Below are 18,272 nucleotides of genomic sequence, written 5' to 3'. Positions count from 1 at the left end.
CAGGCATACCCCCATGTTTGGTCAGAGTAATCACATGCTCCCTCTCCCTTTAGAGGCTGTTACTTGCCTGGGCCTGTTCTTTTCATGTCTGTTTGAAGTGCCAATCATCTCACGCGATCTTGAGGCAATCTTTGTGATATGAGTATTGCTTACAACCACTTTTTCCCATCCATTATCCACTGCTTCATCTTCCAAGAAGTCATAGTAGCTCCTAGGACCCCAAAGCAGACAGAACATTTTGTTTGGCCTCATCTGTCTCTATCAGCAGATCCCAGGGACTTGTGTTGGTTTCCCACAGTCCAGACTTTCCTAGCTACAGTTCCCTGTTGAACGTGATGTCAGCAGATGACAGTCACTTCACTGGTGCCTTTCTGCGATTTAACAGTCTGTCACACCTAACAGGAGCAGATTTCTCAGCCTCTTGCAGTAGATATTTCATGATTCTGATATTTTTTGAAACCACAAAGTTGATGGGAGAAATGGAAACTTGCTCAAAGCCAGCCCAGGAGTGAATTAAGAGTGCATCAACTTCTGCAGGCTTCAGCATCAATGTACACACTTGTTGCATGCTGTAAGATACATGGAGAGCAGTCACTAGCAATTCATCCATTAGTGTAGTAGTCATACCTTGCCCCATTCTGAGAGGCCTCTAAACTACTGCCCATTGTAAGGAGTTACTCTGGTGGTGCACCATCATCTGTAAGAATGGCTTTTTTGAGCTTCGCTACCTTTTTACCTGCAGTACATAGGAGTGAAAGGTCATAGGGAAATGCAATTACCACTCCAGAATAATGAGACCATTTAGTATCCACTCATCATGAAAAAAATCTATGTTTACTGGGCTACAAAGAACAATTTTCACTGTGCACAAATGTGGGACTTTTCATTCGACTTAGCATGGGGTCATCCTATGACATTTCAGTAGCTTCTAGTGTTGATTTGAGGCTAAAAGAAAATAACACAAGCCCTTCCTTCTAATTCCACAAACCTTAAGCGGCTTTCTTTTTAACATTTCTGTAACACCTAAGAAATCATCTTTCTGATATCTTAAAATAAAAGTATATCTGTCAGTGGGACCGCTTCCTTCAGCTCATAAAGGGAACATGCTGATCAAACCTCGTACGCTGATCAGAGAATCATATCATTAAGTGCCTTCTCCCCATCTTGGTCTGGAAATACTATTTAGCATTTCTCTGTGAATGGGGGAGGTGGGTTGAACTAGAGGTCACAGGTATCTTCTAAAACTAGATTCTGTGGTTCTATTTCTAACCAGTTGGTGCTCTGTAACATGCCTCTGAACAACACAGGGGGCAACCACTCCTGGCCTTTGCAAGAGCCTCTGATGGGGTGCTTCCCATCGGGGAAATCTCTCTCTGTCCTGCAGTGCTGTCTTCCTTGGAAAAAGGATTAAGTCCTTCTAGAAGAGATTGCTGGAGGCGGACTCTGCAACTGGAGATAACAAACTCCTAGAAGGAGGTACCACTGTGTTTTCATGGATGATAAATAAAAATCACACAGAACTTAGGGGGATTGAAATGCCCTGCAATGTCCCTGTGGGATAGCTCCCAAAGAGATACTTAGCCTATTTCTAAACAGCCACAGGTTTGGGAGTGATTCCTAGATGAACTTTTGCATTTGTGAAGGTTTTAGAAAGGTTCCTGACCCTCAGGTCTGACTAAATTAAGGCAGAGTCTTAACTGAACAGAATCTGGCCTTGCAGGTTGCTGAATTTTGTGCAGATCATGCAACAGTTCACACAAACTATTTACTGAGGTGATTTGCAAACACCAACCTGGAAAAAAACTCTCTTGTTCAAGAGTTCACATCACACTGGTTTGTAAAGTCCCCAGTGTATTTCCAGGGCAGTAGTGCAGCAGAACTGCGCTCCACTACAGTAGAGTAGATCTCTCTGTAGAACTACATCAGCTCTCATGCCAACGGAACTCACTCTGGTCTGGGGGATCAGCTTCTAATGCTTGCTCAGGCAGTTCAATCTCTTTTTTTTTAATGAAGTTTTTTTAATGAAGTTCCTGTCTGTTTCCTAGAGCACACCACTGACTGAAGTCTGGTGGAGAGCCTGTGGTGACGGTGACATTTCATATCAGGAACACAAATGCCTATTCTATGGGGAAAGCTCAAAACTCAAGACATGCTCAGCAGGGATTAAGCAATGGGTGATTTATGAGCAAAGTCATGGGATTCATTAATAACACCCAGTTCCCTAGTAAATTATAATTTTTTTTATTTTCCTTATTTGAATTATGCTGTCTTCTTGTCCAATCTGCATATTCAGTCAAGACCTGGCATATTTCAAGCTCATATGTGCATATATATTGCATGCTTTTACTTGCAAAAATATCCTTATGTTGCTCTTGATCTTCAGACAAACCCGAGAATTTGTGTCTTACCCTATTCACAAAGGACTGCAGTCAGCAAATTACGAGAATTAAAAAATATGAATATTATACCAGATATAATATCCCCTCTAAGGTCAGGCAGCAAAACAGAGTTAGCAGCTGGAGGCACTTGTCAACAAATAAGGACACCACTGTCAAAGTATCTGCTGGGGTAAGATTCATGATCTCCGATCTTAGAGTGAACATCTGCTACTTGAAAAAGCACTTTGAACATTGGCATCAGGTTGAACTAGCCAGACAGTCCAAAAAGTACCATAACAAAACTAACAGGGCTTAGTTCTCCATCTAGAAGACCTGTGCTTGAAATGCATCTCTGCTAGCAATGATTTTGTACAGCCTTTTCTTACCTGAAAAGCAAGTAAGTGATGGTGATGATGCTAGGATGGGATAAAGTCCTTCTGTCGTGGGAGGTAGGAAGTGCTCAATGCTAAATACGGAGAAAGAGCTAGCATAAAAATGGTTGCTTCCCAATGTGCATTTCAATGTATCAACCCTGGGCCATTGATCACTGTAAAACAGTGGCATACCAGCCTGTGCAATTGTCCATTTTAAGCAGAATGTGGCCCAGAACTGGAAAATGCTGAATACATCTAAAAATAGAACAATGAAAAATTCTTCAGGCAGAGAAAGGTTTTCTCCAATACAGCTGGTGGCAAATGAAATCTGAACTGTGACCTGCTTTTTGTGCTACCGGTTCATAGTTTTCTCAGTGCATTAAAAATAGTGCAGGGATCAATATGGGGCATTGAAAAGACCTTAGAAGGCACAAGCAGAACTGACTTTTGCCCTGTAACATTATGCTGCAGTGATTTGAGTTGCTGTGGGAGGAACTACAGTGATTTAAAAGAGCCTCATTTCTACAGTTTCCTTGGTGCCCTCACAGAGTGTTTTCAGCCATGGATCTCCAAGCATTTAGGAAAAGCAGTTGTTGTTTCACTGACGGTGAGACAGAGGGAGAAGGCAGCCATGCCATGGCCTCCAGCGCTCACACAGCAGAGCCCTGAACTGAGCTGACTTGTTGCACATGTCTGCTCAGGCTCCAGGGTGGGAGGGAATCACAAATCTGTGTATCTGAGGACATAGCCCTTACTAGTCCATGCGTTACATAGGCTAGGCAACTGCCGTGACTCCCTTCATCACTGGAGTCTAATCTCATCACCACCAGCAGCATCATTTGTGCAATGTTCGTAGTCATGTATTTCTGCAAGGCTTTTATGTTGAGCTGAACCCTACCACAGTTGGGCTGGGGGGTTCTCAAGATGAAAATATAAGCTCTTTCTAGTGAGTTAGGCAAGGGAAACAGCGCAGTGGGGTACAGGATCCACAGGCAGCATGCCTACATTTGCCCTTTATATTGGAGATTTCTTGGAGGAAGCAAGGAAAAGTTGCAATGTGAGGAATGTTTAAAGCTCCATGGGACAAGACTCACCCTTGGAGACATGCACCTCTACAACCCAAACTTTTCTATGCAACTGGCCACAGGACTGGTGCAGTCCAAGATACAGTGGAAGAAAGGAAAAATTGCTCTGCTGATTCATCCACTTTCAGCTGCTGAGTTTAGGGCTAGAAAACACTCCTTCAGCAGCACATCCAGGAAGTTTTACCCTTGCATTTCAAGTTAAAGGCTGCAGCAGTGACCTCAGGCACTCACAGCAAGCAGAGATGCTACCCAGTTTTGGAGTTTGCTGAAGGCTGTAATGCACTCATTGCACAAATGTCAACATTTTCCAATGCCAAGAAAGGAAAAACAGCTGGGTTCCCAGAACTCTGGCCTGGAAAACCCAGCTCTGATGAACAGCCCGTGGTGCATTGTCCAGCCCATTCCAAAGTACTCCAAGCAATGCCACCTCCAGTCTCTGGCAGAAAAGAAAGGTTCATATGCCAACAGCTCTTGCCGGCAGCAAACCTTCCTTGGTATTCATCATAAAACTTCCTTTTTATACATTTTGGCATAGTTCTGATCAGGCCAAATCCTGCTATTTTCAAATAGTACTAGCTCAGACTTCTCTTGATACCAAGTGTCTTTCCTACCAGTGGCCCAAGTAGAAATAGATGAGTTTGCAGGCCATCTCTATGGGAGGGATGCATTTGAAAGAGAAGGTGGGCACAACATCTTCCACACCGAGGCAGTGCAAAGACATGAGTTACCTCTCCAAGGACACTGGAGTAAGGTGAGGAGGACACAGTGGTGGAGCACGTTTTGAAATCCCTGCATTTACTCCAGGTCAGGTATCCCGGTAGGAACACCCATGTGGAGATCAGGCATTTGCCTGCAGATTCACAAGCCCTGCTCTCCCTCAGCCAGCCCCAGAGATGATGCACCTACCTGAAATTGGAGAAGGAGGATTTGCACAAGACAGTTTCCTCCCAGGGCTTTGAAAGCTCGTCCCAGACCAATGTGATCTGTAGAAGGTCAACTGGAGACTGCTGGATCCACAGCTCTGCTATGACTAGTGCTATTGGATGGGAACAAAAGGAGTTAGTGGCCTGACAGACAGTGTCGGGACTCCTGAGAGATTTAGGGGATTAAGCGGAAAAAGAGAAAGGGGATTTCCCGTGCATTTGCCATGTGCACTCATGCTCCCTGTGTCATGCACTGCACTCACACACACACACAAAAGCCTACCTTTATGTGCACATCTGTCTGCTCACACTTGTACACACAGAGATGAAAGGAGTATCCCATCCAGGCAGAGCTGTCTGGCTTTTATGGCTCTTGCCCTTGAGCATGCAAAATATCTGGGTTGTGAGCTGATGCTGGGAAAATACATCTGTCAGCTCCTGCAGGGGAAGCTGGGGGCAGTGGAGCAGGGCTGTGAAACAGCTATTTCCCTTTGACATGGTGGGAACTGGAGGAACATGAGCCAGGAGCAGGGAGGCTGACAGAACAAGGTCAGACAGCAAGGAAGGATGCCTGGCATTGAACGAAATTGTGGGTTCTGGAGGTCATGCAGTTGCCAGCCTTGATGCTATGTTTTGCGCTTTAAGAATTGTCCATTTCCCCTATCTATCCCAAATTCCTCCTGTGATACTTCTTCCTCTCCAAATGTATTTGCTTTCTCTCCATGAGTCCTTGTCACTTCTGTGTTAGAGCCACACAGAGCCAGGATGTGCCTTTCAGATCTCGGATTTGGATTTCAAATAGGTTTTGTTTCAGCTTCACATACCAGACCGTACATAGAGAATCATCAGTCCATGGGACCCAGGAGGTCAGAGAAGAGCTGCAGTACTTTAGCCACAGTGCCCTGACACATGTGCTTTCCCGGGACTTGTGGATAGATAGGGATGATGGACCAAGAGGAATTAGAGGGTTTCGATACCTCTCTGAGAAAGATCAGCAGACTCAGCTGAATAGAAGGTGCTTTCAATAACCATCAGCAAGGAAAATAAAGAACAGAGACTCAGGAATGATGGAGACCATCCAAAAGAGGAAGAAAGGAAATGGCCGAGAAAGCTGAACAAAAGCAAATGACCCATTCCAAGGCAGTTCTGCCAGAGAGAGAGAAAAAAGAGAAGTGAGGTTACTACATACTGTGTATGTGCTTAAGCAACTTCATGAGCTGGGTGAGTGACCATATGCAACCGAGAGCAGTCGCTGTCCTTCCCAAGGCCCTCTCCCATGCAACAGATCTCAGCTCCCACCACAAAACAGACAGACTAACACTGACTTCATATCTCCAGTCTGGCTTTCTGTGCAGGGAAGTCTGTTGTGACATAACTCAGAGGACCTTAAAGAAGGGATTTGACAAAATCTTTGGTTGAATGGGCAGGTGACCCCCCTTCAGGAGTTCCCCAGGACATCGTAAGGAGTCCCAGCTCTTACTCCTTTGTGGGCATTACTCTTTTCTGGGGGCTCCCCGAGGGACTGAACTGCTCATCCAGCTTAAGCCTTGGGACAGGTTTTACACCAGTGAACTACAGCACAATTAACCTGCATGAGTGACGTGATGTGGCACTTACAGCAAGCACACCAGGCCAATCCTTCACTGCCATTACTGCGAGAAGCTGCTACTGCAGGTAGAGCATTTAACATTGGTATTGAATATGACCTTCACTTCCACTGCTGTGCAAACCAAGGCAGGAGAAAGCATGTCGGAGTGTGGCACTCTCTTGAGACTGGACTTTGTGTGAATGGATGTCTAGGGAAAGGTAATGCTATCTCCTGCCCATTCCCAGCCTTCAAGACCTTTTTGGCCCTGCTGGATGGGGAACAAGGCTAAGGTGTTTGCAACTGTCCCTTGAAGCTGTCCTTTCTTTCTAGCAGTGCAGAGCCTTCCTCCATCAGATTTCTCTCAGTGGGAACTGGAAGCACAAAGCAGCTCTGGGAACCAGACCCAGCATGTTGCCCATTAGGCTGTGTTGCCTCCCAACCTTGTCTGGCTGCCACTGTTCCATGTCCTATCCAAGGGTGCTAGAGATGGAGTCAAAACATCACATCTTGTGCTGAAGTCCTGCAGTGTTGGGGCAGCTGCAACTGCAGGACTGCCACACTTCTGGGTAGATGGGCACAGAGATGCAGAAGAAACAGGGCTGAAAGACGGCTGAGCATGGAGTTGTGGCAGAAGACAGCATAAGGGCAGGGACTGGAGGCATGCACTTCCCAGCCAGAGAGGGACTCAGCTCATCTTGGTCAATGTTTTCAGTGGAGGCACGTCTCCTGAGCTGGTCCCCTGGGATTCCCTGTACATCCTACAACATTTAGGATGCAGTTAATTCAACCAGCTGTTGGTGTCAACTTAGCATCCTGCCCGAGACTCCAGGCACCAGATCTCCCAGGGCTGTTTTTAGTGTCGAATTCTGTCCCCAACAAACAAGCTTCTCTACCATCCATGCTGAGCCTACAATGAGTTTAGATGGAGATCCTCCTGTTTCTAGGCAGTGTATCAAGGAGAAGGAAGACATGGGTGAGGAAATCAAAACTGCAGAAGAGATTGTCAGTTGGTTGGGGCAGAGATCCTCATTTTCTGTCTGTGCAACATCTGGAGTAATGACCCCAGGAACTGGCTGAGAGACCTCTAGAGCAGTGCTGCTCTAGTGAGATATTTCAGCATTTGAGCTGGGTACCAGGAAATGCTTGAATTTGTGCAAATAGCTTCTCTAGCTGCCATGGCCCATCTGGGCCCAACCCTGGAGTTATTTGTAAATTCTCTGCAACTGCCTGCCTGGCTCACGGCTGTGCCTAGGGAACACTTGTCATCGGATGGATCCTGTGGTGGTTCAGCCTCTGATGGGCACTATCTGCACAGGTGTCAAGGCAGCCTTGACTGTGTGGCATTGACATGCCTGATCCGAGCCCAACCCTTCTCCAGTAAATGACAATCCCACTGCTGATGAACTTGGCATGGGGCAGGACACTCCCCACTCTGGCTGCAGTTCAGGAAGCTTCATATCGATGTCTGCTGACCCCTGAGACACCCCATGGTATTCTCCCAGCCACCAGCTCTTGCTCCCAAGGATAAAACTCCCTATAGGTCCTTTGTCAGATGGGGATGTTTTGGATGCACCAGAGTACTTCAAGTAGCTCTAGGTGCCTCCATTCAGGTAGCTGAATCCCTCCATCTGTGCCCACAAAGGAGGATGAGTTAACTCATGCATCTTTGCAGCCCAGGGTATCTACAGGTGTGAAAGCCCTTTTCACTTCAGTGCTATTTAGTATAAAGTCTCCTGTTTTCTTATCAAATCCCTCCTTTTCTGTACTGTCTCTCACTGAACTATCTTAAACTCTTGACTCATCAAATTTCCCCTGGGAAATTTTGCTGGGGCAGGAAGGTTGGTGCCAGCTGGTTTCCTGACCACCCCTCATGCTGTCTTTTCTCCTTTGCAGGTCCCTTGCGTTAGGCCAGCAGTACAGCTCCCTGGGGTCCCAGCCCATCCTCTGCGGCTCTATCCCTGGCCTTGTCCCCAAGCAGCTCCGTTTCTGCCGGAACTACATTGAAATCATGCCCAGCGTGGCTGAGGGGGTGAAGCTGGGCATCCAGGAGTGCCAACACCAGTTCCGGGGCCGCCGCTGGAACTGCACCACCATTGATGACAGCCTGGCCATCTTTGGGCCAGTCCTAGACAAAGGTAAACAGCAAAGCGGTTGGCCAGTGGGGGGGGACAGTGATGCCAGGGCAAGCATGTCTTCACTTGGCTTCTGGCCATCCCCAGCAAACATCCTACTGCAATGTGTGCCATTGAGAGGGGTAACAAGACAAGAGCCTATTCCCTTCCCAGGAGCTCTCAGTAGGGCCAGGTGAGACAAAGTACAGGAAAGGGAAGGTCTAGCCCCATGCATGCTCACACATCCTGGAACTGCAAGCTCCAGTCTCCCTGCCCAGTGCATGCCTGGGTCAAGCAGACCCAGGAAAAAAGCCAGGGAGAGGGGTTAAGGCCAACAGCTGACCCAAGAGCTGCATGGTACTCAGGTCTAAGGCAGAAGGAGAGTCTACCGCCTCTGAGGAGTCTTCTAAGCCCTTCCTCAGGGTCAAGGTAGGCCCTTTGCAGCATGTCTGCCATGCTGCAAAGGCATGCAGCACTGTCTGCCCCTGTAGCCCAGTGGTCAGGGTTTTCCCCAGCACTGAAAAACCATCACTGAAGTCTGTGGTCCTGACCTGGCTTAGTCTGGATTTCTTTTCCCAGATGTGTCCAAAATCATCAGGGATTGGAAGCTGTGGAAGTAAACACATTTTTCCCCCTCCTCTCCCCAAACACAAAGGCTTGCTCCCCTCCATCACCTCCTCCTGAAAGGCCACCTTTCTAGATCCACTGGTAAGGATCAGGCACACTGGAAGCACATTGATGAGGTGAGAAATGGCTGGGAATTCCAGCAAGGTCACAGCTTGAGTATTACACTGAGGCAAGTGAGATGTTAGGCCCCAAGACATCTGGGCACCCATAACATTAGCTGGCAGCTGAATATAGGCTGCAAGGAGGGTGCTGGAGGACCTTGGTGGCAGATAACATACTTCACATCTCACAGAAGATCAGTTAGTAAGCCAAGACCTTAGATTAAAAGGTATTCACATGAAACTGAATCATATGGCAAATAAAAACTCCCCCCACCCCTCCATCCCAGCCCATGGCTCTCACTGATGTGTGGAAGCACCCAGGGATGACTCAGAGCTGCAGCTGTGCTCCACTTGAAGGAACCTTCCCTGGAGATTTGATGCCTTGAGCTCCTCTGGGTAGAAAAGAAGTGCAGCATGCTCACAGCAGCAGCTGGCACAGGGCATTGTCTACCCTTCCCCAAGAGCCTGCAGACTGTGCCACTCGCAGAGCTTCTCCCATGCACAGTCTGACACTGAACACACAAATGTTGTCCACACCACAGCCACGGGTTTGAGGACCTCTTACTTCTTCTAACTTTCCTGTTTCCGGGGAGAAAGGGATGGGCTGCACATTCACGTGACTCTGCCAGCACCATGAATCTGTCTGCTAGGATCAAACCAGAAATGTTTGCTGAAGGCAGTTGCTCAAATGAAGGAGAGGACTAATGAAAGCCAGGATTTCCATCTCGTGCCTTTTGCTGACTCTATACTCAGTTTAGCACAAGTAACATCTGCAGATAATACTTTGGTTTCACAGCTTCATAAATACAACCAGAACCATTTTTGAAGCTTAGCTTCTCTGGTGTCGATACTCTCCAAGTCTCTGCAGTCCAATCAGTCAGGTCTGTTTTTTCCAAAGAAATTATTCTTGCCATTGCTTTGAAAATGGGAATAATGGTATGATCCTTTAAGAAATTAGAACATTAGACTATTTCCTAATAGTCTCCTGGAATGTGCTTATCTCCTGATGAGTCTTTCTTGCAAAACTACAATACTCTGCATATAAACAGTCAGTGATATTTTCTTTCACATTTCAACCTTCCAATAGTGGTCTGGTTTCCAGAGACATCAATAGTAACTTTCAGTGAAAATGACTCACTTGAGTTAAAGGGAGATTCATTGCTGAAATCAGGACTGTAAAGTCACATAGGTATGTCGAGATTCAATTCCCTTCTGCTTTGCCAGGGTGTATTTCTGGATAACTGTTATATTTACAACCAAATAATTTGTCACCAAATCTTGTCACACTGCAACTTGCTGCCTAATAAACACGTGTCATAAACTTCAGCACTTACAAGATCAGAAAGTTTTAGTTCTTATAAAAACTGTCATAAAAAACTAAGTGCATTATGGAAGAACTATTATAGCATTCAGGCACTCAAAATCTCTCAACACCTTTTCTGTCAGCATTAAAGGACTTAAAAATTGTGTTTGAACCATTCTCCCTTAATGAGCAAACTGAACTTTGAATTTATGAAGAATATTTTAAGATTCTTTCAGCTGCAGGGAGTAGAGCAAAACCTCACATGCAGACATGCCTCAACATTTCCATGCACTCCAAGCTGACAAATTAAAATATCATCCATAGCTCTGAAACTCTTCTGACAGATGGAGAAAAATTATCGAGCACTTCTGTTACATTGCTTCCTTGACAATGACGTATCAGTAGTCTACTGTACCATATTGCCAGGCAATTAGCTTGAAACAAATATTTGTTCTCATGTCTAACTAACTAACATATGTAGAATAGGTAAAATGCACAGTATCATCTACAAATGACGATACTTCTTCAAAGTCCAACCATTTGATTGTAATTATTATTTACATTTTCAAATATTGCTAATGTCTTTCCCTGCTGTCTTGAAAATTAGTAAGCAGAGAAGGGATTGGACTCATCTCATCTCTGTAGCAATGAGTAATGCTAGGAAATACTTACCTATTCCCAAGGTTTACCGCATCAGTAGTTGCAGAGAAAAACATACTTTTCAGCCAAGTCTGTTTTCTCAGCTGAAGGAAGAGCTAATGTTGGCAATAAAAAGGTTATTGTCCTACCATGATAGATCACGTTAGCTGTGATGAATCTGAGGAACAACACTGCTTGTCCCTCCCAAGAGGGCTTGGAGGTAGCTGTGGATAGGGTTGCTGGACACTTCTGTTGCTTTCATAGCATCATCTTCTCCCAATCTGTAGTTCATCTTCCCTAGCTGCAGCAATAACAAAAATCAGGAGTTTGATCCTAGAAGCTGGAACCAATGTCCGTGATCTTCCCCAGCTGCGTGGTTTACATCTGGCCGGGTCCTGAGCACCTGTAAGTGCTTGTGGCAATTATTGCTGTGTTTGCTTCTTCTTGGCTTCCAGGCAATCACAGTCATGGCCAGGACACACAAAGGGATGTAACCCAACCAGCTAATAACTAATCAGTGGTAGAACTCAAACTAAGACTACAATCACTATTGCAGCTCATACTATGCACAAGGCAGATAGACCATAAATACTGAGCCCAGTATAGTCAGTATTTAAGCTATGATAAATATCTGAATAAAATCACCTCTAAGTATCAAAGGGTAACATTTAGGTTACTCTCGTCTACTACCCCTTTAGTTAGATTCAAGCTGTTTTAGAAAAAAACTTCAAAGATACATTTCTCACTACAGCAGCACTAAAATCATTTCTATTACATCTTGCAAAGAAATTGAGGATAATTTCACCTTAAAGGTGCTATAAAAGTATTAATCACAGTTGCTGACAGTTAAGCAGAACTTAATCTCAAAAGCAAGGTAGTGTGGGAAAATGAGCAGTTAGCTGAGGTTTGGCTGTGCAGATCCCTTCTTGCGGTTCAAGCGTTCAAGCCATGTCTTGGTTGCTCTCAGCTTTGCCTCCCTCTGGGCACATCGTCCCAGCTCTGAGCGCTGGTGTCAGTGTGGGATCACAGGGGATCTCTCCCTGGTATAGTTTAAGAGATTACTGCCCCTCAGATCTTTCCATAATTTCCCATCACATCTCCATCCTGCAGAGAGCTCATTTCTCTTTCCAGTTTCACTGTATGTATGACTTGAATGTCTCCTTTCTCAGCCTCTTACGTGACTTCAAATTCACCAGTGCTACAGGACAGCAAAACCCTGGGGGCTGAAGTGTTCCTATTTATGGGCTGCTGAACGCAGACCTTTGCTAAGGGCTCTGCCCAGAAAGACCTGATTCCCTCCCATATCCACTGCCCTACCCAAAGTTCAAACTCACAGGGTTTTTGCCCTAAAATCCATGGTAGATGTAGCTGGTGAGCCTTTGATTTCCTAGGGCCATTGTTTATCTTCCTACAAGTTTTCTTTTTGCATGTCTTTTTTTCTCTAACCTGGGCTACAACCAAAAAAAAAAAATCCACAATCTGGGGTAAGATCATGTTTTTACAAGCAGATTCTCCAACATGATTTATACTGCAGGTGTGCAGTCTGGGGAAGCTTTAGGACAAGGAGGGAGGAAAAACCTGCTTTCCTCTCTCTCTCTCTTCTCTCTCCCTTTTCTTTTTAAAATAAGGTCGGGTTTATTAAAAGACAATGTTTCTTCCAGCCAAGTCCTACACCAAAGCCAATGTTGAGCCAACAACCACATGACTTAATGCTGCTCTGGGACAGTCTGAGCAATTGTCATTCTTTGTGTTAGTGGTGAAATACAGGACTTCGTTCAAACTACAGGACCCAAAAAGAGCCAGTCATGAGTGTAAGGAGCAGGAATATACCAGAGACATTAAGAAAGGAGACTGACACCTGGGATGAAGAAGAGGTCTCTGAGGAGCAGGCTGAACTGGATCTGCAGGACTGAATTTGGCAGGAGCCTTACAGAGCTCATATGTTTCCCCACATGTAGATCAACCTGGGAACCGCTTCTCTCCCTCCCTCCTTGCAAAGAAGCTGGCCTTTGCTCTCTCTCCCCCTCCAGGCAGATGCCACCAGTTCTCCAGACAGGTCCTCCTCAACCCCAGGCAGGCTCGAGCCTCTTGCTGGTGGGCAGCAGCCAGGGCTGCAGCTCCCCATGCTCGGCTGCTATGAGCGTGACAGCAGTGGGGCCAGGTGCAGAAAAGGCAGCTGGGCCTGGGCTGCCTTTGGGGTCCTTGTGTGTTTGGCTAAGCCCTTGACACGAGCTGTGAAAAGGCAGACCGCACCAAGATAACCCATGGCTTTTCTCAGCCATGACACTTGCAGTCATTTGCATCTAAACAGGGGTGTGTGGGATCAGGGGCCGTCTTGATATGAACTCAACAGCTTAAAGGGAGGGGGAGGGAAAAGAGAGAGGGAGAGAGAAAAATAAGCTTATACTGATGAGAAAGAGCTAAGCTTCCTCCCCTACTGTGAGGCAGGGCGAGCGATACCATCCCAGCACTGCAGTCGTTTCAAATTGCTGCACCATTCACACGCCCTTTAGCCATTCTGATCCGGTGGCGGGGGGCTGGGGAGAGCCATCAATAGGGATTTCCCAGCCCGGCTGGCGGGATTGGAGGGTGACGGCAGGACAGGGGAACATTGCCCCGTTGCTACGAGGTGCTCCTGGGGAATGCCAGTGCTCTGTGCCGTGGGTACGCTGGCCGGCGGAAACATTCTGCATTATGCTGGTAATACAGTGTGACACCGCGGGAACAATGGCAAATTGAGTGTCCCAGCAGGTAACGGGCCTGGCTGGGAGACAGTCGCAGTGGTGCACTGTCAAGATCGCTCTAATCCTCCCTCGCGAGCCCCTCCCCTGGTTCTGGGAACTCTGCTCCCTCATTTCATCTCTGGGAAATTCTCCCAACTCCTCGCCCAGACCCAGTGGAGAATTTCAAGGCAGCTCATTTGTGTTTGCAGCTCGCTCTTGCAGCTCCCCCCCAGCAAACCGACACCGCTCGTAAAACCCAGTTGGCAGAATCGGTGTCCGGCTTCTGTCGAACCGGGTGCTTGGGAGGCCAGCTGAAAGAGGCAAACAGCCCCGGCACGCACGGCACCGAGGGAGTATGGTCTGGCTGCAGCACCTCTAGCGCCGGCTCGGCTCTCAGGGACCATCTATGTTGCCAGCAAGACCCAAGTCGCCAGTGCTGACACAGCCACCTTCAGAGCAGTCGTGTGTGCCAGCGTCAGAGGGCACTCGACTCCTTTAAGTGGGATTTTCAAACATGGAGTGAGCCTCTCAGTTATTTTTTCCACTAAGGATGGAAAGCAAAGGCACACCAGCAAGGAGTTGTTTGCATCCTCCCCCTCTGTCCCCGACTTGTCCTGGTTTGAGGCCAGAGGGCCTCACTGGCTCATCTAATCTGATCTGCTTTATATCATAGGCCACCCAAATAGCCTTTGTCAGGCTGAAAAACTTGAGTTAGAGCAGTGATTTTCAACCTGTGGCCCATAGCCCCCAGTGGTCCCCTTATAACTGGTTGGTGGAATATAACTAAGAGAAACAAGCTTTACATTGCTAGATAGAGGCTGGATCTCTACTGGACTGTTGGAGGCAGTGGGTGAAAGGAAGTAAGAGTTTGAATTAAAAGAAAGTGAAAAATGCTGAGTAATCCCACTTGCAAAGACAGCATTGAGCAGCCCTGATTTAGGGTTGTTAGGCATCTAGATCTCAGTTCTCCATCCTACATGAGAGGCTTTTCATGGCTAGCACAGACCCATAAGTTGCCTGTTTCTATTGCCTATAAAGGGTGAAATTAGCTCAGATTGAGATGTCTAATTTTTGGACACTGAGGGAGCTAGATCCTATCCCAGCAGAGAAAACCACAGGCCAAGGAGAGAGACCTGGAGCAGCCAAGACCTCCCCAGGGCACAAGATGAGACAGGAGATGCGCCAAGGAGTTGAGAAGATGGCTCACAGCTCCTGCTCTGGAAGAAGGGGACAATCTCCAGGATCACTGCTGCTCTGAGCCAGGGGAAAATTCCTGCTCCATCCCACATCTGCTGCTGACTGCCCTGATCACTCAGGCAAGTTACACCCACGAGGCACCTGGAAACACCTCCTGCAGTGCACCAAAGACACCATCCACCAGCAACAGTACCCCAAACACCACAGACCCTGATGATCTGCCTTTGACACATGTCTGTTCTCCTGTACATTGGGGCAGTGAGGTGGGATTGACTCCAACGACATCTAGTCTGATCTTAGAGAACCTAAGCACTGATGAATCCAACATCACTCTCAGCTTCTCCCAAAGTTTAGTTTCCCCCAAATGAGAAACATCTACATTTGTCTAGGCTGGCTTTCTCCCTCTTTCTTTTCCATGTATGAGAACAGGTACATGAGGAGCAGAGCCTCTCATACCTCTCTTTGCTAACTTCTGTCCACTATGTTCCTTAAGGCTCTCATTGCAAGGTTTGTTTTTCAGGCCTTGGTACACTTGAGCCAGCATCTCTCCTAAAGTTTCTTCACTCAGCCTGTATAGTCTAGTAACTGTCTCAGAGGTGTTCAGACAGAGGCGAGAGCATCCCCGTTTCTTCCCTTTCCCACTCCACACATTGCAGAAGATAAGGCTGGAAGCTGCATTTGAGACCAAGAAGATGAAAGTGGGAGTTCACAGAGGAGAAAGACTTTTAAAGAGATTAAAAGAAGTTATGAAAAGGAGCTAAGTTAGTCATGTAAATTGGCAGAGAGCAAGGACAGAGGCAGAGGCCATGTGCGGAGCATGCAGGCAGAGAGAAAGACCACTGAGAACAGCTCTGTTGTACCTTGGACTGTTCCAGCACCCAGAGGGAGACAGGTCCTCTGACCCATCCCTATGGAGAACATTTTTGAGACAACCACATCACATGGAGAGAAGGTCTCTTTACGAGATGCCACATGGGGTTAAACCACCCAATGATATTTGCCATGGTCCTGTACCCATGTAGACTTGGCATACGAGGAAGAATGGTTCAGACAGAGAGGCTTTGAACCAGCATGACTGAAAGATGTTCCCAAATAGAAAATTGAGACTAAGATATTACTTTGGCCGTACTTCGGAAAGCTTGTATTTAGTATAGCCATACTGAAGTCAATGGTCAAACTCGCGTTGATTTCAAAGTGAGCAGAACTAGGACAATACTGTCTGCTTTAAAAAAATCCCAAGAAAGCTTTAAAAACATCCTGAGCAGAACTCTGTAGCTGAACAGCCAGGTCATTACTCTGAGAACCCACGCTCCAAGTCCAGGGACCAAAGCAACTTCACGTCACTTTGCTGAGCAGGAAAACACATTGAGACCCTGAAGGTCTGTGTCCTAAAGGAGGAGAAATCCCTGACCCATTCTGAGCCGGTGTAGGACTTGCTTTCCATCAGCCCCAGTAAGTCCTCAGCAGGAACGGTCCATTTACTTCTCACCCTTCCGGAGAGAGGAGTCAAACTCAGGAACAGACGCAGACATGGGCAGCCAGGCTAATGAGAGAAACAGAAAACATTTTATGGAAAGACTTAATGAATATTGCTCATTGAACATAGTAAAATGAAGGCCTTTTTCTCTGTTAATACCCTGAAGTAAAAACACAGGTCATAAAAGGCTACTTGAAGCTAGCAATCAAAGTGATTACAGGAACAAAGGATACACATTGGCTGGGCTTTAATTTGGGTTGAAAATTTGAAGGAGTTAGACATTTTCCCACTTTTGAAGAGGTGGAAGAGCCACTGGTCAGAGCACCAGGGCAAAGACTAGCTCAGTTCAGAGTTGTGGCTTCTCTAGCCCATCTCCCAACTTCTACAATGGCCCGTTGAAGAATTAGCATACCAAGATAGATAATACAGGAAATGTCTTTTCAGTTTGACAGCATATTATCCATCTACAGATAATTTGAGTGCAAGACTTCCAAAGACATGATATTAAAGTAGGAAAATCCCACCATATTAAGAGGACCAGGCCATCCGCCTAGGCACACTCTAATGCTAGGTTTAGGTCTACAGCGGTTTTTGGTGGCCTCTTCAAGTTCTCTGCATTTTTTCTTTAGACTACCTATTCACCTTTGCCTCCCTGCGTGTTGCACAAGGGACATAAGGAAGTAAATCTTGCGTTTACTTCTCCTTCTTCAAGTCCTGAGTGATCAAGTAACATCCAATTGCTGAAAGATTCTCCATTTCTTGTTTCCAAAAAATGCTCCCTCACTTATGGGATCTGCAGTTTGGATCAGGAACTGCCAAAGAGAACCTCGACAGAGCTGTATTCCCTTACAGTATTGTTCGCTAGTGCTTCTAACAACTCATAAGTTTTGTCCAGTAGCAGCAGGCCAAGAAAGTCTGTCCAGATGGCTTCATCCCAGCCGCTGTTTTGGGTATGCTATTTAGAGCTGCTACCCATGCTGCCATCTCTGATGTCTCCTACTCTTGAGGCCCAGGGGTGCACCTCAATGTTGATCTTTGGTCATTTCTACCCAGAACAACCCACCCTGAGTAGGAGGTTCCTTGTGCTTACAGCAGCCATCACTGAGCAAGGAAGGGTCTCAGGCAGAGGCTACTGCAGTGTGCAGGGCTGTTGAAGGGGTTTTAGCACACGGTGAAAAGCAGCAGCTCCTCATTGCCCCCGAGGCAGATGAAGTGGGTTCAGAGGCTCCAGGCACAGAGCAGGCAGTTCTAGTCTGGTTTCCCACCCATCCTGCTCGGCCTTGCCGTCCTGTTCAGAGCCAGAGGGCTGTCAATGCAAACATCTTCATTTGATGGCTTCCTCGTACTCATGTGTCTTTTGGCTGCTGCTGTCCAAAAGCCAGGTCATTGTTGTGTCAGGGTCTCGCACACTGACCAGGGAAGGTCCCAGGTGGAAGAGGTGATGGACAGAGGTGCTCCAGTTCAGCAAATCCATCCTTAGCGTGGAGTTCTTCCTTGTTTTGTTCCCACCTCCTGCTCAGGTATCTGTTCTGCTGAAACATTTCCTCTCTGTTAGTACAGAGGATTCCCACTTGCCCACATTCCCAGCTCCCAATCCACCTAGGCATCCTGGATAATTTATTTAACCCTTTCTTCAGCATTCAAAGCATCCAGCTTTTTGTTCAGGTTTGCTCCCCTGGACCTGCCAAAATTCATCCATTGCAATTGTGCACCTGGAGCATGCCAATAGTTACAGAGTCACAGGAG

The 18,272-nt window shown here is 46.8% G+C and overlaps 1 protein-coding gene across 1 annotated transcript in view; it reads left to right on the top strand.

Annotated features, from left to right (window-relative positions):
- The window catches only part of WNT3 (Wnt family member 3), a 52,896-nt gene that overhangs the window by 31,081 nt on the left and 3,543 nt on the right, over positions 1-18,272 (top strand). The window contains exon 2 of the mRNA XM_013957428.2: positions 8,242-8,483. Coding sequence (XP_013812882.1) covers positions 8,242-8,483 — 242 coding nt within the window. The remainder of the gene's footprint in view (positions 1-8,241; positions 8,484-18,272) is intronic.

This window comes from Apteryx mantelli, chromosome 28, assembly GCF_036417845.1.
Source record: "Apteryx mantelli isolate bAptMan1 chromosome 28, bAptMan1.hap1, whole genome shotgun sequence".
Lineage (NCBI taxonomy): Eukaryota > Metazoa > Chordata > Aves > Apterygiformes > Apterygidae > Apteryx > Apteryx mantelli.
Note: the sequence above shows the minus strand (reverse complement) of the source record. Positions and strands in the feature narration are given on the sequence as shown.